This window comes from Corythoichthys intestinalis, chromosome 6 (assembly GCF_030265065.1).
Source record: "Corythoichthys intestinalis isolate RoL2023-P3 chromosome 6, ASM3026506v1, whole genome shotgun sequence".
Taxonomy (NCBI): Eukaryota; Metazoa; Chordata; class Actinopteri; order Syngnathiformes; family Syngnathidae; genus Corythoichthys; species Corythoichthys intestinalis.
The window spans coordinates 7,652,058-7,674,861 of record NC_080400.1 but is presented as its reverse complement, the minus strand read 5'-3'; the positions used below and the strand labels follow the sequence as shown (position 1 = coordinate 7,674,861).

The window sequence follows — 22,804 nt, the reverse complement described above, 5'->3', positions numbered from 1 at the left end:
ATTAACATTCTGTTAAAGCGATCCATGGATAGAAAGACTCGTAGTTCTTAAAATAAAAAAAAAAAACGTTAGTACAAGTTATAGAAATTTTATATTAAAACCCCTCTTAATGTTTTCGTTTTAATAAAATTTGTAAAATTTTCAATCAAAAAATAAACTAGTAGCCCGCCATTGATGTCAATAATTACACAATGCTGATGGGAGCTGAAGCCTATAAAATCAGTCGCACCCAAGCGCCAGCAGAGGGCGGCAAAACTCCATGGACACAACAAGTGAGCGTTTCACTGCACTGTCATTTAAATCTGTCTGAGCGGGCCATCTGCGTTAATTGCGTCAAATATTTTAACGTGATTAATTTAAAAAATTAATTAACGCCCGTTAACGCGATAATTTTGACAGCCCTAAATATAATATAATAATATTCAAACACTGCATCTAAACGAAAATATTTTTAGGATTGTCGACTAAATCTAGACGAAATTTGTCTGAATTTTCGTCGACTAAAACTAGACAAAGACGAACACATTTCGAAATGACTAAAATATGACTAAGACTAATAAGTAATTTCGTCCAAAAGACTAAGACGAAAATTAAAATGGCTGCCAAAAACAACACTGAATCCGTTATGCCAATTAGATCCAACAATACAGTCTAATGACCACACAAAAGCTTGCAGTCGGAAGTCCTGTGACCACCCCAGCCTGTTCAATCACGCGGCTTCTTCAAAGCACCATGAAAAATAAACTATTTCACATCGAGCACTGCCGTCATCATGACTTGAAAATGCCGTTTTAAACCTCTTACTCAGTTTTTATTTGGCACCAATAGACCACGAAAAACAGGAGATATGATCATTTTAATTTCATGGTAGGAAATCATTTTTCTACACTAGAGGGCACTCTTTGGGTCGGTGATATTTTATTTTTGTAGATTTTTCTAGATGGAATTCAATGACTTTTGTGTATTTATTTTGGCCTAATATGGTCATTAAATAGGATATAGTATAGCATAATAATAACAACTCATATAGATGGTGTTGTGCTGAGATAAAAAATGTACTCTTGTTTAATAAGACATTGTACGTAGTTACTCATTCAGTATTTTTTTCATGGAATACTTTTCAGTTGTACTTCAGTTTTTTTACTCACGTAATATTATTTTGAGGTAACCCTACTGTTAGTTCTGAGTAAAAATTTTGGCTACTCGACTCACCCCTGGAAAAACTACACTTCCAAGCAAGCACTTTGCGAAGTTCCAGCCGCTGGACTCGGCAGCTGCGACAAAGCCGGCATCTGAGTAGGCGCTTTTGTGTTTATCTATGATGTCATGCAGTCGAGCCAATGCTCATCAGCCCGCAATAGGATGTAAACAGAAAGAATGCAGCACTCCGCTATGTTGGTTTTCACCCAAGACAGCTGTGCAGCATTTTTATTTCGCTGTTTCCATTTCACTTTGGGTTTTATTTGGCAACCCTGCCTGTAATCCTTGAAGAAGACTCAATGATTTTGAAGTTGTTTCTCTTAGAAATCCATTTTTCATGTTAATTTTCTTGTTTCTAAATTCCGTTTTTTTGCAGTTTTACCTGTGTTGAGCAAAATGATGGCCTTCATGCAGAGGAACTCCTCACGAGTCACTTGCAGGTTGGCGAACTCCTGCGGGATGAATTGGATGGCCAGGCACAAGTCGTAAATTGGGGATCTCCTCATTTGTTCCCTGTGAAGGATGGGGGAGGGGCGCAGCAATAGAGGGCGGCACCCGAAAAAAATTGACACACTCAGACAAATCGTAACTTGGATTTTTTGCTCTTCTTTTAAATACAAAATAAGCAAAAATAATGTCAACGTATGAGTAACCTAGTTTGTTGAAATTTGTTGAAAGTTTCAAAATTCGTACTGTTACGATTAGTGCTGCCGCGATCAATCAAATATTTGATTAGGAGGTTAATCAACAATAGTTTTTAAAATTGATTTGTCGTTTACGGAAAGTGTTTATAAAAAAGTGAAAAGTAAAACGTGGAAATAAAGACAAACGTATGAACAAATTTAAGAGGGAAAAAAAATGGTCCGAAATTTGTGACTTCCAAATATTATGATTAAGGCTGCAACGATTAACCAATTATACGTTTATGAGATTATTCGACAAGTACTTTGATCATCGATTAATCGTTCATATAAGCCGATTAGCTGACTCGTCACAAAAATTACTGGTGATTTTCTGAAATAACGTATTGGCCCGAATATAAGACGGCCCTGATTATAAGACGACCCCCTCTTTTTCAAGTTTGAAAGAGACTTTTTGAACACCAAATTAATTTTTAAGACTCAAGTTTGAAAGAGACTTTTTGAACACCAAATTAATTTTTATACAGAAAATAATTACAGTACATCTGAAACAAATGATTATAACAACACATTTGAGGAAAAAAAGCATGTTATTTCACCTCATTCGAATCTTAATATCTGAACATTTAATTATGTAAACTAAAGTGCAATCACATTCATAAATGAATGGCTTTCGGTTTTTAAATGTAAATAAACCAATCTATTGTGATAAAACAACAAAATTGCAATAACTGCATTAACCATCAAAGTGAAATCTAACTAACTGTGGTCTTGAAACAAATCTGAATAAGGAAAAACATTGCAATAAAATAATGCAAACTGGTTAAACCTGAGAGTAGCTGAGATCTGTCATGACAGAACATCGCTTCAATGATGTCTGGCGCCATCTAGCGTCGTGAATGAGTATAATGTCTAGACCTCGAACATGAGACGACCCCCACTTTTTTCAGTTCCCTTATATTCGGGCCAATACGGTAATCGTTTCTGGCAGCCATTAATCACAATAACATTTTATTTTTTATTCATAGATTAAACCAGAAAAAAAGTGAATGTCGCGAGAATGAAGAAATATTATTTTCAAGAAAAAAACATTTTGTTAGGATAGAAAAGTCTAGAAAAGTAAGAAGTTGAAGGAATTCATAAAACTGTTTAAACACTTCAATACAAACAAAAATTTATCTGCCCGACCCAGTCAAAACGGATTGGATGACCACTGCCGTCAGTGGCAGTTTACCAAATGATGAATTCATACTTACAAACTTAGAACGAGGTCGGGCGCAAAGTACATATATTCCCTGGTGACGTTCTTAAAGGACCGCCAGCCGAGAGAAAACACCATCAGGTTCATCCACGAGTACTGGATGAGCGTCATCTGGTCGGTGATGTGAAGATTACGAAAGCCTTCGCAAAGGAAACCAAAAGTGTCAATGTCAAGATGGGAATCAACTAGCACTAGAACGATTAAATATTGATTAAAATGATCCAATTTTAGGTGTAAATATTTGATTACAGGGAGTCCTCGGGTTATGATGTTCTCGACCTATAACGTTTCGACTTGATGGTGCCCGTCCTTCGTCCAACATTTGGTCCCTAGCACCTATCTTTCTGATTAGCTTGTGCATAGTGCTTGTCTGTGTTTGTGCGGCGGGAGTATCTTTGAATTCTAATTACCATAGAAACGAAGCTTAAAATCATAATATCGTAAAGACCTAAGTTAAACTGTCACGTGAAAGCGACTTGCTTGTTGGCAAAAGCGGTTTTGTGTTCACAGTTGAAGTCTGCGAAACCAAACAACTTACGGTTCGCATAACGTAAAACATAGACTTTTTAATTATATTGACGGGACACATTCCCCAGACACTGCGCCACGCCTTCAAGTAGGGGTCCGTCCCACACTCCGCTTCAGTCGATTGAAGTTGGTCAGTTATTCTCAAACATCCCAACGCCGGATTTAGGTTGAAAAAATACGAAAGCTGTACCACATACACACAGGAAGGATTGTCTCAGGAGTGATTTGTTCGAGGATTCAAGGTAATTATTATATTTTTCGTATCATGCATGCATTTTGAAACGTCAAAAAAATCCATGGGAGAAATTAACCGCTACAGCATTGGTGTCATAATTTGTAATATTTACATAAAATAAATGCTAACTGCCCGATTTTTTGCTTTTAACCAAGATTTGAGACTATTTACATAAAATAAATGCTAACTGCCCGATTTTTTTGCTTTTAACCAAGATTTGAGACTGTTTTACGTTCATATATATATACATACAGCAGGGGTCGCGTTAACCGGAAATTTTCCGTCGTTGACCGGTTTTTTAAAACGGTGACGGAAAAAACTGAAGTCCGTCAGTCATTTTGACAGGTTGCAATTCACACCCCAGACCACAGGGTGGCGAGTTAGCATATTAATTAGCTATTGTCTCTCTTAATGCATGACGTCGTTGGCTATTCTGTCTGAATATTGTAGTGTAACCGGGGTCTGGCGGCGGGACTGTGATTGACACATCAACGCGAGGTTCTTATTGGTGCACCCGGTGTGCCAGCGCGTCATCCAATTGATGGACAAGATTGCCGCCTGTGTATAGACCCCAATCACATGACGTCACAACTCCGCCCCCCTGACCGGAGTCGCCATATTGTGCGTCAGCCCGTCATGTTTATACATTACCGCTACGTACATGCCTCCTATTACGGCGTGTTTTTCTGCTCGTCAATATTAATAATCAAAATGGTGAAGGCGTGTGTCGCGGTTGGTTGCTGTAACAGAGAAGATAGACGGAGAGACTTGAAGTTCTACCGTATTCTGAGAGACGCGAAGATGAGAGCGAGATGGACTGCTGTAATTCGACAAGAAATCTGGGCACCAAACGATCACCACAGACTATGTAGTAGTCTTTTTATATCCGGTAAGATGCATTTAATATATATTTAGAAGATTTTGGGCAGACAACCACAATTAAGATCATTGTGTGACGTTGGTGATTGGGGTCTATATCGTTGCCTTCTTTTCTTTGGGGGCGGAGTTGTTGGCGGTAAGCAGAGTAAAAAGGGGAGAAAAATACCACGACTTCCGTGTCTAATTTTTCGCCGCCAAGCAAGCGTTACAATATTAATTAAAAATGAATGAAAACTAAATACTATTGAATATGTCATCATTATCATTTTAAAAATTTAAGTGACGGGTAAAAATAGACTATGACCGGATTTTTATGACCCTGTCAGTCAAAATGACAGACAACGAAAATGTCTAGCGCAACCTCTGACATACAGTGGGGAGAACAAGTATTTGATACACCTCCAATGGGTTTTCCCATTGTGAGTGTATCAAATACTTGTTCTCCCGACTGTATATATATATATAGTGGAAAACACAGACAAGACTGAAAAAGCAATTTCTGTCACTCAAGACTTTCCGCTCTGTCCAAAACAGCCGCCGCCGCTCACTTTCGCACATACACAGTGAATGGATTGAGGTGCACTCTTTCACACGAGGATGCCGCTAGTATGAAATGGCCTTCACTCTCCATCCACTTCTCAGCAGTAATGGTAAGCAGAACATCTTATATTATTATTGCTGTCAAACGATTAAAATTTTTAACCGAGTTAATTACAACTTAAAAATTCATCGTAATTTATCGCAATTCAAACCATCTATTAAATATATGCCATATTTTTCTGTAAATTATTGTTGGAATGGAAAGATAAGACACAAGATGGATATATATATTCAAAATACGGTACATAAGTACTGTATTTGTTTATTATAACAATAAATCACCAAGATGGCATTAACATTATTAACATTCTGTTAAAGCTATCCATGGATAGAATGATTTGTAGTTCTTAAAAGATAAATGTTAGTACAAGTTATAGAAAATTTATATTAAAACACCTCGTAATGTTTTCATTTTAATAAAATTTGTAAAATTTTGAATCAAAAAATAAACTAGTAGCCCGCCATTGTTGATGTCAATAATTACACAGTGCTCATGGGTGCTTAAGCCCATAAAATCAGTCGCACCCAAACGCCAGCAGAGGGCGGCAAAACTCCAAAAAACACAAGTAACAAGTTGGCGTTACACTGTGCTGTCATTTTAATCTGTTTGAGCGGGGCATGTGTGTTAATTGCGTCAAATATTTTAACGTGATTAATTTAGAAAATTAATTACCGCCCGTTAACGCGATAATTTTGACAGCCCTAATTATTATTTTAATGCATTTTAAAGTTTCTTATACTAAGTATTTTGACGTAACTTTAGGTGAAATCCAAAATACTTGGAAAATGATGTGATTGCTCTAAGACTGCAAGGGAAGCTCACGAAGCAGAAAGGGGAAAAAAAGTAAGTGAACCCTCTGCCTAAGGAGAATTAAATAGCAATTGAAACCCAATTTTTACCAAACAATTTAAGTCAGGTGTGTGCCCAGTTACTGATGAGGGGTTTAAAGCTGCCCTTCCCACTATAAAACACACACCCGGTAAGAATTGTCTTGATGAGAAGCGTTGTCTGATGTGCATCATGGCTCAGTCAAAAGAGCTGTCTGAAGAACTGCGATCAAGGATTGTTGATTTGTATAAAGCTGGGAAAAGATACAAAACCATCTCTAAAAGTCTAGATGTTCATCAATCGACAGTCAGAGAAGTTGTCCACAAATGGAGAGAGTTTGGCACTGTTGCTTCTCAACCAAAGAGTGGCAATCCACCAAAGATGATGCCAAGAGTTTGGCTCAGAATACTCAGAGAGGTAAAAAAGAACCCTAGAGTGTCTGCTAAAGACTTACAGAAATCAATGGCACAGTCCAATATCTATGTGCACATATCAACTCTGCGTAAAACTATGGCCAAGAATGGTGTTCATGGAATGACTCCACAGAGGAAGCCGCTGCTGTCTAAAAAACGTTGTTGCGCGTTTAATATTTGCAAAAAGGCATTCGGACACTCCACAGAAGTTTTGGCAAAATATTTTGCATATTTTGAATTGTTTGGGAGTAATACACAACATCATGTGTAGAGAAAAAATGGAACAGCTCACCAATGTCAACACCTCATCCTCACCGTGAAGCATGGTGGAGCGAGCATCATGATTTGGGGCTGTTTTGCTTGGACAACTTGCAATCATTAATAGAAGAATGAATTTAAAAAGTTTATCAGGATGTTTTGCAGGAAAACCTGGGGCTGTCTGTAAGACAGTTGAAGCTAAAAAGAGAATGGATGCTGCAACAAGACAATAATCCAAAACACAGATGTGAATCATCTTCAGAATGGTTTCAGAAGAACAAAATACATGTTTTGAAGTGGCCAAGTCAAAGTCCAGACTTGAACCACATTGAGATGCTAAAGACTTCATGCCAGACATCCCAGGAATCTGACTGAAGTACAGCAGTTTTGTAGCGAAGACTGGGCCAAGGTTAGTCCTGATCGATGTGCCAGACTGATAGTTAATGGAAGCATCTGGTTGAAGTTATTGCTGCCAAGGGTGGGGAGGGGGACAAAATATTAAATGTAATGGTTCACTTAGTTATTTTTATCCCCCTTCATCAAAACATGAAAACCAATAAATGGTTGGGTGGTTTTCGTTAAAGCAGACACTGTTTTTTCATCTGTGTGATTTTGACAAAGATCAGATCCCATTTGATGGTGCTTTTATGCAGAAATGTGAGAAATTCCAAATGGTTCACTTTTTTATACCACTGTATTTTTACCCTTAAAGTTTTATTTTTGTATTTTTTTTTATATATGCTGTAGTTTGAAATTTAAATTAAAAAAAGCAAGAAAAATAAATTGTGTCAAAGCCACTCTTCTTAATGTGATTATTTTTTCCTTCACAAAACCGCTGTTCTTGAAGAAACTGAACCATATTCCTCTGCTGGTTACTAAAGAATGGAAAAAGTTACAAAGTCGTTTATTTCCCTAAACGAAAGAAGAGAGTCGGTTTTTCCTGGTGGTAGGTTCAGCGCATAAATAGTGACAGGACATAATATTATCAAAATGGGATGGACTGCCGAAATGGGAAAATGTGGTTTTGGCAGGCTTATACTTTGGTGAAATCTTACCCGGCAGAGACTTGGACCATTTAACGATCCACCGCAGTTGCTTTTCGCACAGCCTATTGAGGCTGGTGAGCAGTAGATGTGGCACATCAGCCTGGGCGCCGTCATAGCCCGAGAAGACAGTCTCGGGTTCAATGTTCTCCAAGATGTTGATGATCTGCTGCGAAAATGTCATCTCCTGCACGCCGGGAACACCTGCCGCCGTGCCGAGGGCTTGGCCGTCCGCAGACACTGACAAGTGCGGTGGGAAGACTGCGGACGCCGACAAGCCTAGTGCCTTCAGGGCCCCGAAGCGTTTCAGTTTCCTGCCTGAAAGGGCGGAGCCAAATATTTGATTTGAGAACCGTGTTACAAATCGACTTAATTGTTTTCACTTTAGCGCCAGATACTTCAATAAATCTGCTAACGGAGGATTAAGACACATCCAACATGGATAGTTCTTCAGACAGGAGAGAAAAAAATGATGAGCCGCTGTTTTTTCCTGGGAAATTTTGCTAAAAATTTATTCCTATAAAAATGAACACCTAATTTATGGGGGGACTTTTTGCAAAATTGTGTTTCAAAAATTTGAAAAATTAAAGCGCTGTGTCATTGAAATTACTTTTAAACTGAGATTTTTTTTCTTTCTAACGCAGATTGTGATTGTGATATTTGGCCGAAAAAATGATAATTGAATGCCTGTTTTTTTTTATTCTGGATTTTTCGCAAAAACTTGTTCAAAAAAACATGGCACATCATGAGTCGGTGGGGAGAATACTTCAAAGACCTCGGTAGTACAGGGTACCAAGCCCCTCGGTAAGAGCTATTCGGTCCCTGTACGACTGGTGCCAGAGTTTGGTCCCCATTGCCATCAGTAAGTGGGATTCTGTGAGAGAATTTTATTCATGCTTAAAACACAACCATTATACATCATATTTTGTATGCTTTTATTACGCTTGCATGAGAACAATGTACTATATGCTATAGTAAGTTTCGGTTTTGTTTCTATAATGTCAACCCATAAATAGAGGCACGCCCTGCATTTCTCTTTTGTCCACATGCGGAGAGGACGCTTTGTGCGTGGCTCCGCGTCTGTCCCCGAGAGCTCTTGTTCATAAAGCCTTCGAAGCAAGCAATCCATGGTTGGGGTCTGATTCATTTCTCATCCAGCTATCGAGTTGACACTTGTCTTGGAGTTAAAAATTGAATTTCCCTGACAGATTCCTTCCCAGTGAGGCCTTGACTCCGCCAAAGTTGCCTTTTGTCACTTATTCTGTCGCACAACTTTCATAGATGAAGTTTCTAGGCGTAGCTGAAGCGTTGAGGGGGTCCGGATTGGTGGCCTCAGCATTGCATCTCTGCTTTTTGCAGATGATGTGGTGCTGTTGGCTTCATAAAGCCGTGATCTCCAACTCTCACTGGAGCGGTTCACGGCCGAGTGTGAAGCGGTTGGGATGAAGACCAGCATCTCCAATTCCGAGACCATGGTCCTCAGTTGGAAAAGGGTGGCGTGCGCTCTCCGGGTCGGGGATGAGATCCTGTCCTAGATGGAGGAGTTCAAGTATCTTGGGGTCTTGTTCATGAGTGAGGGTAGAAGTGAACGGGAGATCGAGAGGTGCAGCCTCTACAGTGATGCAGACTTTATATCGGTCCGTTGCGGTGAAGAAGGAGCTTGGCCAAAAGGCGAAGCGCTCCATTTACCAGGGGATTTACGTTCCTACCCTCACCTATGTTCACGAGCTGTGGGTCACGACCGAAAGAACAAGATCCCGGATACAAGCGGCAAAAATGAGTTTCCTCCGCAGGGTGTTCGGGTTCTCCCTTAGAGATAGGGTGAGAATCTTGGTCATCCAGGAGGGACTCAGGGTCGAGCCGCTAATCCTCCGAGTTGACAGGAGCCAGGTGAGGTGGCTCGGGCATCTGATTCGGAAGCCTCCCTGGAGAGGTGTTCCGGTGGAAGGACTATGTCTCTCGGCTGGCTTGGGAACACCTTGGAATCCCTGCCAGAGGAGCTGGTTGAAGCGGCTGTGGAGAGTGATGTCTGAGCTTCCCTGGATGAATGGATTATTCCAAAATGTCGAAAGTTAAAGAACTTTGACATCAAAGTGAAAATTTTAATACAGCATACATTTTTTAAGGCGGATGCCAATTACATGATTTGGCTAACCCAAAAAAACTGCTCGCTTGCTTTTTTTCTCAGGCAGACAGAAATGTTAGTGAACAAGTGAAGCAACGAATTGTTTGTGCAATAAAATCCAACATTTCCACACGATATAACCCAAAATGCGTATTTTACCTCCTAGCATCATCCCCGCTTGATAGCACTTGCGCAGGCGACACGCCGGGCAGTTTTTCCTCCGGATCTTGTCCACGATGCAATCATTCCGCCCGGCACACAAGTAGCTGTGATGGCCTTTGGGGCACAACAAACAATACACATCATTTCATTTGCTCTTGTTTTCTTTTCAATTACAAAAGTAGAGCCTGAAGACGAGGCAAAAGACACGTTGAAGGGCTCCTGAGTGTTTTGTAAAGAGCTCTGAAGGAGAAAATGAGATAGCAGCAAGGCTGTAAGGACAGAGTGACACGGCCGCGGTGAGACACGATGGCTCTCGAGTATCCACCATGGCGCGATAATAAGCAAAACAAAACCTAAAAGAGTGAGATAGCGTTGCTAAGCACCTCCCGCAGTTACCAAAGAAGGTTAACGGACACGTTTTGAGGGAGAAAACAAATGGACAAGAATGTTTGGAGTTAACTCCCCCACACTCATGTAAAATGTCTACTCCTTGAATGTAATGTAATGTTTGTTGGGTATACTGTATATACAAGAAAAAAAATACCAGAAAAAAGAAACAGTAAAATACTAAAAATCTCCAATTGGCTGGGAACCAGTTAAAGGCAAAGGTGGGTAGAGTAGCTGAAAATTTTACTCAAGTGAAAGTCATGTTACTTCAAAATAATATCACTCAAGTAAAAGTAAAAGTAGTCATCTAAAAAAATGTACTCAAGTACAAATAAAAAAGTATTTGGTGAAAAGAATACTCAAGTAATGAGTAACATTGCGAGGAACTGCTTACATTTTTGTTTGATTTTTTTTTTTTTTAAACAATGATATTTTTATTCTCTCACCACACCTAAATGAACTGTTGTTATAATTATACTGTACAATAACCATTTAATACTGCCATATTGAGCCAAAGAAATACAAATTTTAAAAAATCATTGAATTCTGGCGAGAGAAAAAAAATGACAGAAATGAAGCATTATTCGTCCAAAGAGCACGAGTGCCCTCCAGTGGAGAAAATAGTTCCTAGTTTGAATAGTGAATAGTTACTTCATAGTTACTATTATAAAATTCAAAGGATCATATCTCCGGTTTTCCGTGGTCAATCGGTGCCAAATAAAACCTGGGAGAGAGGTTTAAATATTGATAGTAACGCTCTATGTCAAATACCATATCGGCCCGAATATAAGACGGTGTTTTTTGTATTGAAATAACACTGGGAAAAGAGGGGGTCGTCTTATATTTGCAGTCGAGACATTATACCCATTCACGACGCTGGATGGCACCAGATATCATTGAAGCGATGTTCTGTCATGACAGATCTCAGCTACTCTCCCCATTCACGACGCTAGATGGCGCCAGATATCAGTGAAGCGATGTTCTGTCATGACAGATCTCAGCTACTCTCAAGTTTAAACAGTTTGCATTATGTTATTGCAATGTTTGTCCTTATTCAGATTTGTTTCAAGACTACAGTTACAGTTAGACTCCACTTTGATGGTTAATGCAGTTATTGCAATTTTGTTGTTTGATCACAATAGATTGGTTGATTTACATTTCAAAAACCAGAAGCCATTCATTTACGAATGTGATTGCACTTTAGTTTACATATTTAATTGTTCAGATATTAAGATTGGAGGTAAAATAATATGATTATCCTCTCAAATATATTGTTATGATCATTTGTTTCAGATGTACTGTAATTATTTTCTGTATAAAAATGAATTCGGTGTTCAAAAAGTCTTTTTTTCAAACTTGAGTCTTGAAAAAGAGTAGGTCGTCTTATAATCAGGGCCGTCTTATATTCGGGCCAATACGGTACTTTATATTTTACGGTGCTTTAAAGACCCCACGTGATTGAACAGGCTAGCAAGCTTGCGTCTGATTGGTGTAATGGAGTCATGTGATTATCGTTGCGACGTCTCATTGGTGAAATCGGTAAAGCTAGTATTGGCATCGCTTGCATTCAATAATAAATCTAATATGTAGAATAAAGAGGAAAAATGTAACGACTCTTGTGTAGCCCAAAGTAGCGGAGTAAGAGAAGCGTTTTTTTTTCTTTACAAATCTACTCAAGTAAAAGAAAAATGTATAGCTTTGTAAAACTACTCTGAGAAGTCCATTTTTCCTCAAAAGGTTACTCAAGTAAATGCAACGGAGTACATGTAACGCGTTACTACCCACCTCTGGTTAAGCCTCCTGCCCATTGTTAGCTGGGATAAGCTCCAGCACCCACACGATAAGGAGGGAGGATAAGGATAAGCAGTACAGAAGTTGAATAAATAAAAATATCAAAAATCTCATATACTGTATTATTTATTACATTACATAACAATGAATTGAAGAACTGTTAAAAGTTAAAAAAAAAAAAAAAAAATTTAAAAGCTTACATTTCACAGTATTATTTTTGGCCAAAGCTGTTTTTATCTTTTTTTTTTTTTTTTTTTTACAGTAACATTTGCACTATGAGTTTGGAATGTCCCGATCAAATATTTATGCATGTGAGTCCAAGTCACCTAATTTTATAAATCTGATCTGCCTACTGTATAAAGTCTCAATACGATACGTTGGAAATAGAGTACATTGAGGAAAAGAGCGCACATCCAAATGTGTTTTTTTGTTTTTTTTGTTTGTTTGTTTTTTTAACATTTGAGCCATATAACAGGGTTATTAGTCCTGCGGAGAAAAATATATTTTTTTTTGTTTGCAAACAAATTACTACTCTAAGTGAGTAAAATTTACTTGAAGCACTGACAGATAATTTCACTTATTTCTAGTGGATTTACAATGAAAACAAGAGAATTTAACTAGTTTTAAGAAGGTGTGTTTTTTGCCGTGGATGCTTGATATGTTTGACCTCTATGAAGCATATAGACCCTAACGTCATCTGGAACAAGTCTGCTGTACAGTGTATCACAAAAGTGAGTACACCCCTCGCATTTCTGCTGATATTTAAGTAGTCTGTGTGCAGCTTATTTAATAGAGTCCATTTATTTTCCCTTCAAAATATAGCCATTATTATGTAAACCCCTGGCAACAAAAGTGAGTACAATGCATGGGAACTATGTACATCCCCAAATGTCCAAATTGAGTACTGCTTGTCATTTTCCCTCCAAAATGTCATGTGACTCATTACAGGTGTACTGTCAGCATTGCTGCAAAGATTGAAGAGGTAAGCTGCACACAGACTACTTTTCATTGTGTCAAAGTGTCATTTTGTCAGTGTTGTCCCATGAAAAGATATACTTAAATATCTGCAGAAATGCAAGGGGTGTACTCACTTTTGTGATACACTGTATGCTCTGCAGGGTGAGGCAGCATTTAGTTACGGTGTTCCTCAGCTCTGGAACAAACTACTTCAAGGTCTGAAATGTGCTCAGACTGTTAGCTCCTTTAAATCACGGGTAGAAACACTAACGTTACCACAGCATATTCAAAACTGCCAATTTATTTCAAATTTCAAGTGATTTGCTTTTTATTATTTTTATTTTTTAGGGTTTTTTTTTTTTTCAATTTCAATTGCTTTTAACTCTCTTGATGATTTAATGTGATTTGTATGTATGAGTTTATTTCCAGTATCAACTGTTTTTTTTAATTCATTTTCTAGTTTTATTTCTATTTCCTGTTTCAATTGCCTTTATCTTTGTTAATTTAATGTGATTTTTATGTATCGTTTTATATCTGTTCGTGGATCTTCATGTGATGTAAAGCACTTTGAATTGTGTTGGACTGTGCTGTACAAATAAATTTGTTTTGCCTTGCCTTAAAATAAAACCCCGATCTTTTGCCCTCGAATCTGATCCCCTGAAAAATGGCCCGATTTCCTATCACGTGATCAGATTGAGCACATTCCTACAAATTATGTTTTAATATTTTGCTTTACATAAATATATTTATATTTTAACAAATCACGTTGGTCATCCAATTTGATAAATTATGCTACCTTGAATGTGATTTTCTTTGCCTTTTCTTGTTTGTTTGTTTTTTTGTTATTGTTTTTTTTTGCAAAATCCTTATACCGCAGGATTATTTTGTTGCTTCTAGCACTTAACTTATTCGCTACCATTTCAACTGGGAAGGCTGGCATTGAGTGATCATTTTTCACTGCCATTCACGGCGATAGCTGTCCAATCCAAAATTTACTGGGCGGTCCTGCCAACCCTCCCAGTCAAAATGGGTTGGGCGTCTATCGCCGTCAATAGCAGCCAATGAGTGATACTTAAAAATAAAAATAAATTCATTTTAAAAACACGATCTTTTACACACCCGATTCTCTGAAAATGACATGATCCGGCTCGATTTCCAATCACGTGATCAATCACTGCCAACCCTCCCAATCAAAATGGAGCACTGCCAATGGCAACGAAAGAGTAAAGGTACATTGCAGTTAATTTAAAAGTACATAAACATTTCACAGTTTTCGGAAGTAAAATTGCGGCAACCGTATCGACCAGTATTTTGATACAAATTTTACGTCTTTTTTATACCATGGCCAAAAATGTCTGCTGGGATACACTCACCTTCTACTGCTCTTTTAAAAAAGACTTTGCAGCTGCCACATGTTAGAACGCCGTAGTGGCAACCGGATGCCTCGTCGCCGCAAATCACGCAGGCCCTTTGAGGAGGTAAACTGCAAAAAAATATTTTTTCAAAATACAGAAGGTATTATAAATAGTAAAAAGTGTTCTATAAAGTTTTATACATTGTAGATCAAGAATAAATCATTGTTGAGCACCTAAAAGACGTCCAAACTCCTGAGAAAGAAGCAGTACGTTAGTCGGGGAGGGTTTACATGCAAGTGAGCATCGTTATAATGAATGGAACTTTTCACACACACCTCGCATATCGTCATCAGTGCTTCAGACTGGTGTTGCACCGATTTTTTGGTTACCAGTTCTATGTGAAATCCCCGAAGCCGGTAATGTACCAAAACCTCGGCCCCTTCTATGAATTTGTTGGCCACCCCACTCACCAGTATAATGTGGTTGTAGTAGCTGTGGAACGCAAAATGTTGACTGGACTGTTATGAATTATGCACATTAAATCACTAAAAACATTAAATACTGTATGACACAATACACCAAAGTCTATCAGCAGGTGTGTCCTTAAAGCAGACATGTCCAAAGTCAGGCCCGGGGGCCAAATGCGGCCCGTGGTCAAATTTCATCCGGCCCCCAGCCTCTGTCATAAAATCAATAACATCTGGCCTGCACACAGACTTAATAAATTGGTCAGCAGTACTGCAACCAGCATATGAAGTAGCTTACACACAAAATGCTGCTCTTCATTTACCCACTAAAAGGCAGCAGCACTTTAACCCTTTATTGCCAAATGTATCACATTTGATACACCTAAAATTTCATGATTTTCAGACTAATTTAGAATTTTGACATTTCTTTTTGGAAAAAAAAAAAAGATGGATGCAAGTCAACACATGCATCTGCAGGTTCCATAAGAAAAAAAAACATGATTTAGCATGGGTTATAGATATTAGAGCGCTTATTACACATATTAATTTTGACTTTTCACAAATTTGAAAAAAAAAAAAGGACCTTATTAGGCCTTATTACCTCATTAGGACCTTATTTTTCAAATTTTGGGATTCTCTGATAATTGCTTCATGTTGCAGGTATTTAAGGGCTAAGCAACATTACTCCGTGTCACCTTCTACTTCCAATTTTCTAAAATGGCGACAATCAACAAAAAAAAAGGTGACGGTGACAGCCGACGCTTCAAGGATAGGTGGAAATCGGACTATTTCTTCACTAAAATACGCAAAAACTGTGTCTTGCCTCATTTGCAAAGAGACAGAGAACGCTGCAAAGGCTAGTTGCGAGATTGTTGAAATTATTCATTAAAAAAAAAATAAAGCAAGTGTGACACACTGAATGGCTTGCTAAGTTTTGCTTAAATATATTGTTCTACGTAAAGCACGTCAGCCAAGGTCGGCCCCCCACATTTTTACCACGCCAAATCTGGCCCCCTTTGCAAAAAGTTTGGACACCCCTGCCTTAAAGTGATCCTCTACCTTAACTACATGTAGGCTCTAATAGACCACAATTGTTCTGTTGTACTAAAACATATTGTTAGAAACACATAAAATGTTAAATCAATGGCAATATTCTATAATATTTAGAACACATTTTGACCGATAGTTGGCGCCATGTTTTGCGGGCTCGCAGTGATGAGAAAGGGGATCTTTCCAAATGTGTCGCGTATACTACAATTGCGTATTGCTGCCTAAACTCGCGAAGTAAAATGCCACAATGTGCTGCTTTTGAAACAAGGGGAGTGAGGTGAGTGGTCAAGGGGGAATTATTTTTTTTTGTGAATAAATGTGCATAAGTGGAAGCTTCTCCGCTTTTTGGTCCACGTATCCTACCTACCACGCATTACAACTGGCGCGCGAACATTTTTCCTGGATCCTTAGTCAAGTAAAGGATCCGTCTATTTTCTGGATGCGACGGTCCCACCGCGGCTGCAATATTGGTTTCGGATCTGTCTATTTATTTTCTGGATTCGACGGTCCCGCAGCGGCTTTTCGGATCCGTCTATTTTGTGGATTCGACGGCTAGATCGCGGCTGCAACGTTATCATGGGATTGGTCTAATTCCTGGATCTTCGAGTGAGTGAAAAAAAACGCGGATTTGGATTACTCTTGTTATCTTTTTTGTTGACTATTCTTCGTGGGAGTTTTCCCCAAATCATACCAAATAATTAAAGCACTATGGCACGCTACAGTGGCGACAGTGACTCTAAAATGGACATTACTTTTATGTTGGAGTTCGTCTGGGAACGCGTGTGTGTGTACCGCTGAGCTCCCGGGTGACGAGTGGTCAAGGTGGAAATATTATTTTTTGTGAATAAATCAGCATAAATGGAAGCTTCTCCCCCTTTTGGTACTTTTATTCACGTATCCTTCCTACCACGCGTTACAATGTACAAGACATGAATTACATTCGATTCCAGGATTTGTTAGCACACGACAGCTCTGGATGCTAAAAATCTACATAATTATACTGGGATAAGTTTGAAAACGCAATAGCTTACCTCGAGGTAGGGCTGCAGCTATCGAATATTTTAGTAATCGAGTAATCGACTGAAAATTCTATCGATTAATCGAGTAATCGGATAAAACAAATATATTTTTAGGTGAAGAGCAATTTTAAATATACATGAGAAAACAAGACATTCCAGCTAATCTTGAACCATTTTCAGTCAATCAATGTCTTGTATATTGTCAGTCATGATCAGATCCTATTAATTTCATAATAGTAACTATGAAGGAACTATACACTATTCAAACTAGGAACTTTTTTCACCACTAGGTGCACTCATGCTCTTTTGACAAATAATGCTTCATTTCTGTCATTTATTTCTCGCTGGAATTCAATGATTCGTATTTTTTTCCTTTGGCTTAATGTGTTTATTTAATGGGTTACTATCAATGTTGTTAATAACGGCGTTAGAATATAACGGCCTTACTAACGGCGTTATTTTCTTCAGGAGTGAGTAATCCAATTAATTACTTTTCTCATCTTGGCAACGCCGTAACCGTTACTGAGGCGGGAAAAGTGTTACTATGTTGGTTGACTGACGCGAGAAAAGTCTGAGAAAGACGGACTCACGGAGATGAAAGAGCAGAGCAGGAGTGGGGAGCAGTCAAGGAAGGGTGACGCCGTTGCAAACACGATGCTACTATGCTAGGTGGCTCCAATAATACCTGACTCTAGCCGATAGCCTACAAACTACGCCCACATGATGCTTCGGTAGATATCACATATATACAGAACTAGATGCAAATGACAGACACTGCTGCATTAGCAACATGTATAATAAAGAACTAGATGCGTTAGTAAACAGCCGCCATCTTGAAGCAGTAGACTTCTCAGGAAGGCTCTTTTGTAGAGAACCTTCCTAGCGAACCTAAGTAACTTTTTATCTAAAATGCTCCAAAATTGGCAAAATCTTGACTTAAATATATCTTTAAATGAAATAGTCTTAAACTTACACATGTCAAAAGTAGACAGAAGGGAACTAATGCAATAACGGGAGTAATTTTAACAACTTTAACGGTTGATTCACAACATTAAATGACTTCCACACATAGCAAAGGTTACTATTAGGGTTGTCCCAAATGACTAATTTTCTCTCGATTAGTCAGCCGACTATTTTTACAACTAGTCGACTAATCTATTAACTTTTTTTTTTTTTTAACTAATTTAGCAATGACATTTTTGTTGACGTTTATCAATTCACAAAAACATTTTGGAACACTTAAGTTCTTTATTAAAGTACAAATAAACACGTAAATAACAATAATAAATCATAAATAAAAAATGAGTTCAAATGCTGATAGAATTAACTAGTGCAAAAAAATGGAATGTAAACAGATTCAGAACACTGACTTCGCCTTTCCAACATGATTCAAAACATTTCTTAAAAAAACACCTAGCATTAATATTATAGTATAGTACTATATATAATAGCATTATAATAATTATTCAATGCCAATCAGATTTTTCATAAAGGGTGTCATTTTAAAGGTATTCTTAGTGTAGAATCTGAATTCTGAAGTATGAGGGATTAACTCCAGAAATCGTTATTTATATGACAAACATGACATGCTTTTATTTTGAAATGTTCACCGGAAGTACGTTCGCTAAACCGCTAACTTCAGCTTTACACTCAGCTTAAAAGCACTTTTTGTCATTGCATGTAGTGTCAGTAATAGATTATTTTCTTCATTTTTTTCGTTTGCAAATGCTGTTAACCAGCAATTTTTCATGTTTGAAGTGTCACCTTTTGACTGCAAGTTTGCTTTCACGAGACAACTGCCAATGTTTTATAGCAGGCTAAAGTAGGTTGCCTTTTTTCCCCCCATTCACCTGAGTATATCAATGCTAACGTTACAGTGTTTAATATAGATGTGTTTTCTTATTTTGTATGTCTGAACGTTAATTCTACAACGTGTTGATTAGAGAAAGGAACTGGAGTCTCATATGCATGCACGCACCAATGTAGTATGCACGCAGGCACGCACGCAGCGATAAAAGCCGTGAATATTACCGCCCTCATTTTTATTTGCCGTGCGATAAATGGACTCATTGCATATCGTGACAGGCTTAGCAACTTCAATAAAACATGTTGTTAGTTAGTTAGATGGACTTACCAACTGGGTGACGGCGCTTTAGGTGTTTATTCACGGCCGACATGCAGCCAAGCTTGGCATTGAAGAGACAGGACACAAGAGTGTACCCTCCTTTGTTTCTTTGAAATAAGTCAATGTTTTGGACACTCTGGTGCACTTTTTTGGCTTTGTGCCGCTTTCCCCACTTGCAGACAGAACGTCCGACATTCTGAACTTTCCACGCATATATTTTTTAGCCTTTCATTAACCGTCGACGGGATGTTGTGCTCGTTGACGGATTTACGTCATCGATGACATTGACTATGTTGACTAGTCGGGACAGCTCTAGTTACTATCTAGTTATTGCAATATCCGCAATAACCCTGTGTCTAGTTAAGTTTAAAGAATTGGGCTAGGGCCAGTTGTCCCAAAAAACCCTTTAAACTTCACACTGTTTTTTTGTTGTTGTGGTTGTTTTTTTTTTGTTTTTTTTTTTGGGAGAAAAAAAAACATGAAAATTATCACCAGTTACTTTGCCAAGTAACTAATTACTCTTACATTCAGGTAACTGAGTTACTAACGCAATTAATTTTTGGGAGAAGTAATTTGTAACCGTTTTAATTACTTTTTTAAAGTAAGATTAACAACACTCGTTACTATACAGCAGTGGTCCCCAAACTACGGCCCGCGGCCACATTTGGTCTGGCCACCTGAACAAAAAAAAATAATATATATATTTTTTTAAACCAAACCAAAAAAAAAAAAAAAAATATATATATATATATATATATATATATTTTTTTTTTTTTTTTTTTCCAATAGTGTTATTTTTTTCCTGGCTTTTTTCTGTGAAGAACCCAGAGAGGGTTATTTGGTTATTACCTATTATATTATATTATATTATATTTATTTTATTTTATTTACTTTTGTTCTGTGAAGAATCCAGAAAGGGTTGTTTGATTGTGGCTTTCTGAAAAACAATACATTTTTACATTTAGGCACTCCTGCAATCGTCACACCTTTTCTGTTACAAACTGATCCTGGCCCCTCATCAGAGAAGGGAAAAGTTATGTGGCCCTCACAGGAAAAAGTTTGGGGACCCCTGCTATACAGTATAACTGTAACAACAGTTCATATAAATAACTGTGTTGGGGAAAAAAAAAAATCAAACTCATTTGTAAGCAGTTACTCACAATGTTACTCATTACATTAGTATTCTTTTCACCAAATACTTTTTTTACTTGTACTTGAGAACATTTTTTGGATGACTGCTTTTACTTAAGTAATATTATTTTTGAAGTAACGCTACGCTTACTTGAGTAGAATTTTTGCCTACCCTACCCACCTCTGCTCCAGACCCACCCAAAATGAAAAAGACGTGAACTTTACAAACCCCGCAAAGGCGTTAAAGGTCGTCTGGTTCCGCGCGACGACAGCCTGGCTGTGCATCCCGTTATAGCCGAACGGGTCCTCCGTCACCCCGGCCGGTTGGCACCAGAACTGCGCCTCTCCGGGCGCAGCGGCAGGTACCTGCCAGCGGCCCACCTCGCTCTTGTACACGGCCAGATGAACCGGTGACGGTGCACTGGCGTCCAGGTGGTAGGCGGCGCCCTTCCCGGCTAAGGTGGACCCGCGGGCCTCGACCCTTGGCTGCCCATGACCCATCTGCTCCGCGGGGCTCATATGCACCAGGAAGTTCGGCGAAGCCTCCTGCGCCGGGCGAGGACCCACCGGAGCGAAGCGCGCGCACTCCGGCTCTCCGAAGCCGAAGTGCGGCTGCTTTTGGACGACTTGGGAGCAACTGTCCAGGGCGTCAAAAGCTGGACACGGAGCGTCCATGATGACCGACGCCTCCTGCTCGTCTTTAATGAACTTGGACGACAGGCTGGAACCGACCGCGTTGTCTTTGACGAAGTGCTCCCACTTTAAAATGTCACTTCCACGCTCGTACGGAGCCGCCCCCTGTTGCTCTTCTTGAGGACCGTCCGACAGGTTGGCGCAGTCTCGGAACACCGAACCGTCGCTTTCTTGGCAATCCTGCCCGGCGCCTGTGTAGTCCTCGTCGGGGAGTTTCATATTGTTGAAATCGATTATGTCGCCCACGGATTCGAGCATCCTGCCGTGGACTTTCTCCATCTTGCCGTGCGTAAATCCTTTGCGCCTCTCAGTAGGACGGAGAGTGAGGACTTGAGGGCTAAGGGGAGGTTCCCTTGATTGGCACCCTCCCCGCCTTCTAATGTCTCCCCCATCCGACTGACTGGAAACGAACTATGACGCTACATCAAACAACGTGAGAACTGTAACCCTGACCCCCATTCACCCTTATTAATGTCCCGTCCCCAGCAAAAGGTGTACATGCTGATATGCTGATATATCGTCCCTCCCAATATTGAGACTGAACCTACGCCCTTAAATTAACTGATTAAACTGAACTGATTTTTTCCTTAAAAAAAAAGTAGGTCACAAGTTTTAAGATTTGAAAAAAAAAGTATTTCACCTATATAGTAGTGTAACGATATACAAACTTTAACTTTCAAATGCTATGAGGAAAAAAAAGCCTTTTTGTTTTTCCTGTTTTTCCTTTTTTCATACCAGAAAATTAATACTTGAGGAAAACATGCAGAATCAATTATAAATAATTAATAAATAGATTATTAACAAATTCTATATGCAATCATAACTTATTATAGAATAGAATAGGCCTTTACTGTCATTATACAGTTGTATAGTTGTAATGAATGAGGCTAATGGCCACCTGATGTAAACATAGCTTTTCTGGTGAAAATTCTTGTGAATAAATGTTTAAATTCCCGAATTCTACATAGATATGGATGTATAACTGTTTCGATTCTTGGTTAAAAGCAAAGAAACTGTGCAGTGAGCGTTTATTTAACGTAAATATGTCAAAGTACAATGCTACTCTTTTAGCGAATGAGGCTAGCGGCCGCCTGACGTAAACAGGGCTTTTCTGGTGAAAATTCTTGTAAATAAATGCTTAAATCCCCAAATTCTTCATAGATATGGACATATAACAGTCTCGATTCTTGGTTAAAAGCAAAGAAACCGTGCAGTTAGCTTTTATTTTACATAAATATGGCGAACTATGATGCCAATGCAGTAGTGGCTGATTTTCTCGCATTGATTTTTTTCACAATGTTTAAAAATGTATGCATGGTACGGAAAATATAATTATTACCTTGAATCCTCGAATAAATCACTCCTATGACAATCCATCCTGTTTGTGTGCGGTACAGCATTCGTACTTCTTCAAAAATCCAAGCTTAAATACGGCTTGGACATGAGTGTGTGCCGTCTCCAAATGACTATTACTAAAAGAAGCTCAGCCCCCTATGGTAAGGCGTGACGCAAAGAATGACGAAGTGTCAGGTCAATAGAGTTTTGAAATCTATGATCTACAGAAAAATAATATGTTTGAAATATCAAATCTTTGTGTATAATACATATAAATCTATGATTAAATATGAGTCCAATGAAGTGAACATCATGCAACC

The 22,804-nt window shown here is 38.7% G+C and overlaps 1 protein-coding gene across 1 annotated transcript in view; it reads right to left on the bottom strand.

The window, feature by feature from the left end:
- The window catches only part of LOC130917826 (progesterone receptor-like), a 30,943-nt gene extending 9,437 nt beyond the window's left edge, over positions 1–21,506 (bottom strand). The window contains exons 1-6 of the mRNA XM_057839554.1: positions 20,686–21,506; positions 14,683–14,792; positions 10,172–10,288; positions 7,900–8,205; positions 3,098–3,242; positions 1,583–1,713 (exon numbers count right to left, since the gene is read on the bottom strand). Of these exons, the coding sequence (XP_057695537.1) occupies positions 1,583–1,713; positions 3,098–3,242; positions 7,900–8,205; positions 10,172–10,288; positions 14,683–14,792; positions 20,686–21,428 (1,552 nt within the window). The 5' untranslated portion in view covers positions 21,429–21,506. The remainder of the gene's footprint in view (positions 1–1,582; positions 1,714–3,097; positions 3,243–7,899; positions 8,206–10,171; positions 10,289–14,682; positions 14,793–20,685) is intronic.
- Positions 21,507–22,804: the final 1,298 nt, after the last annotated feature.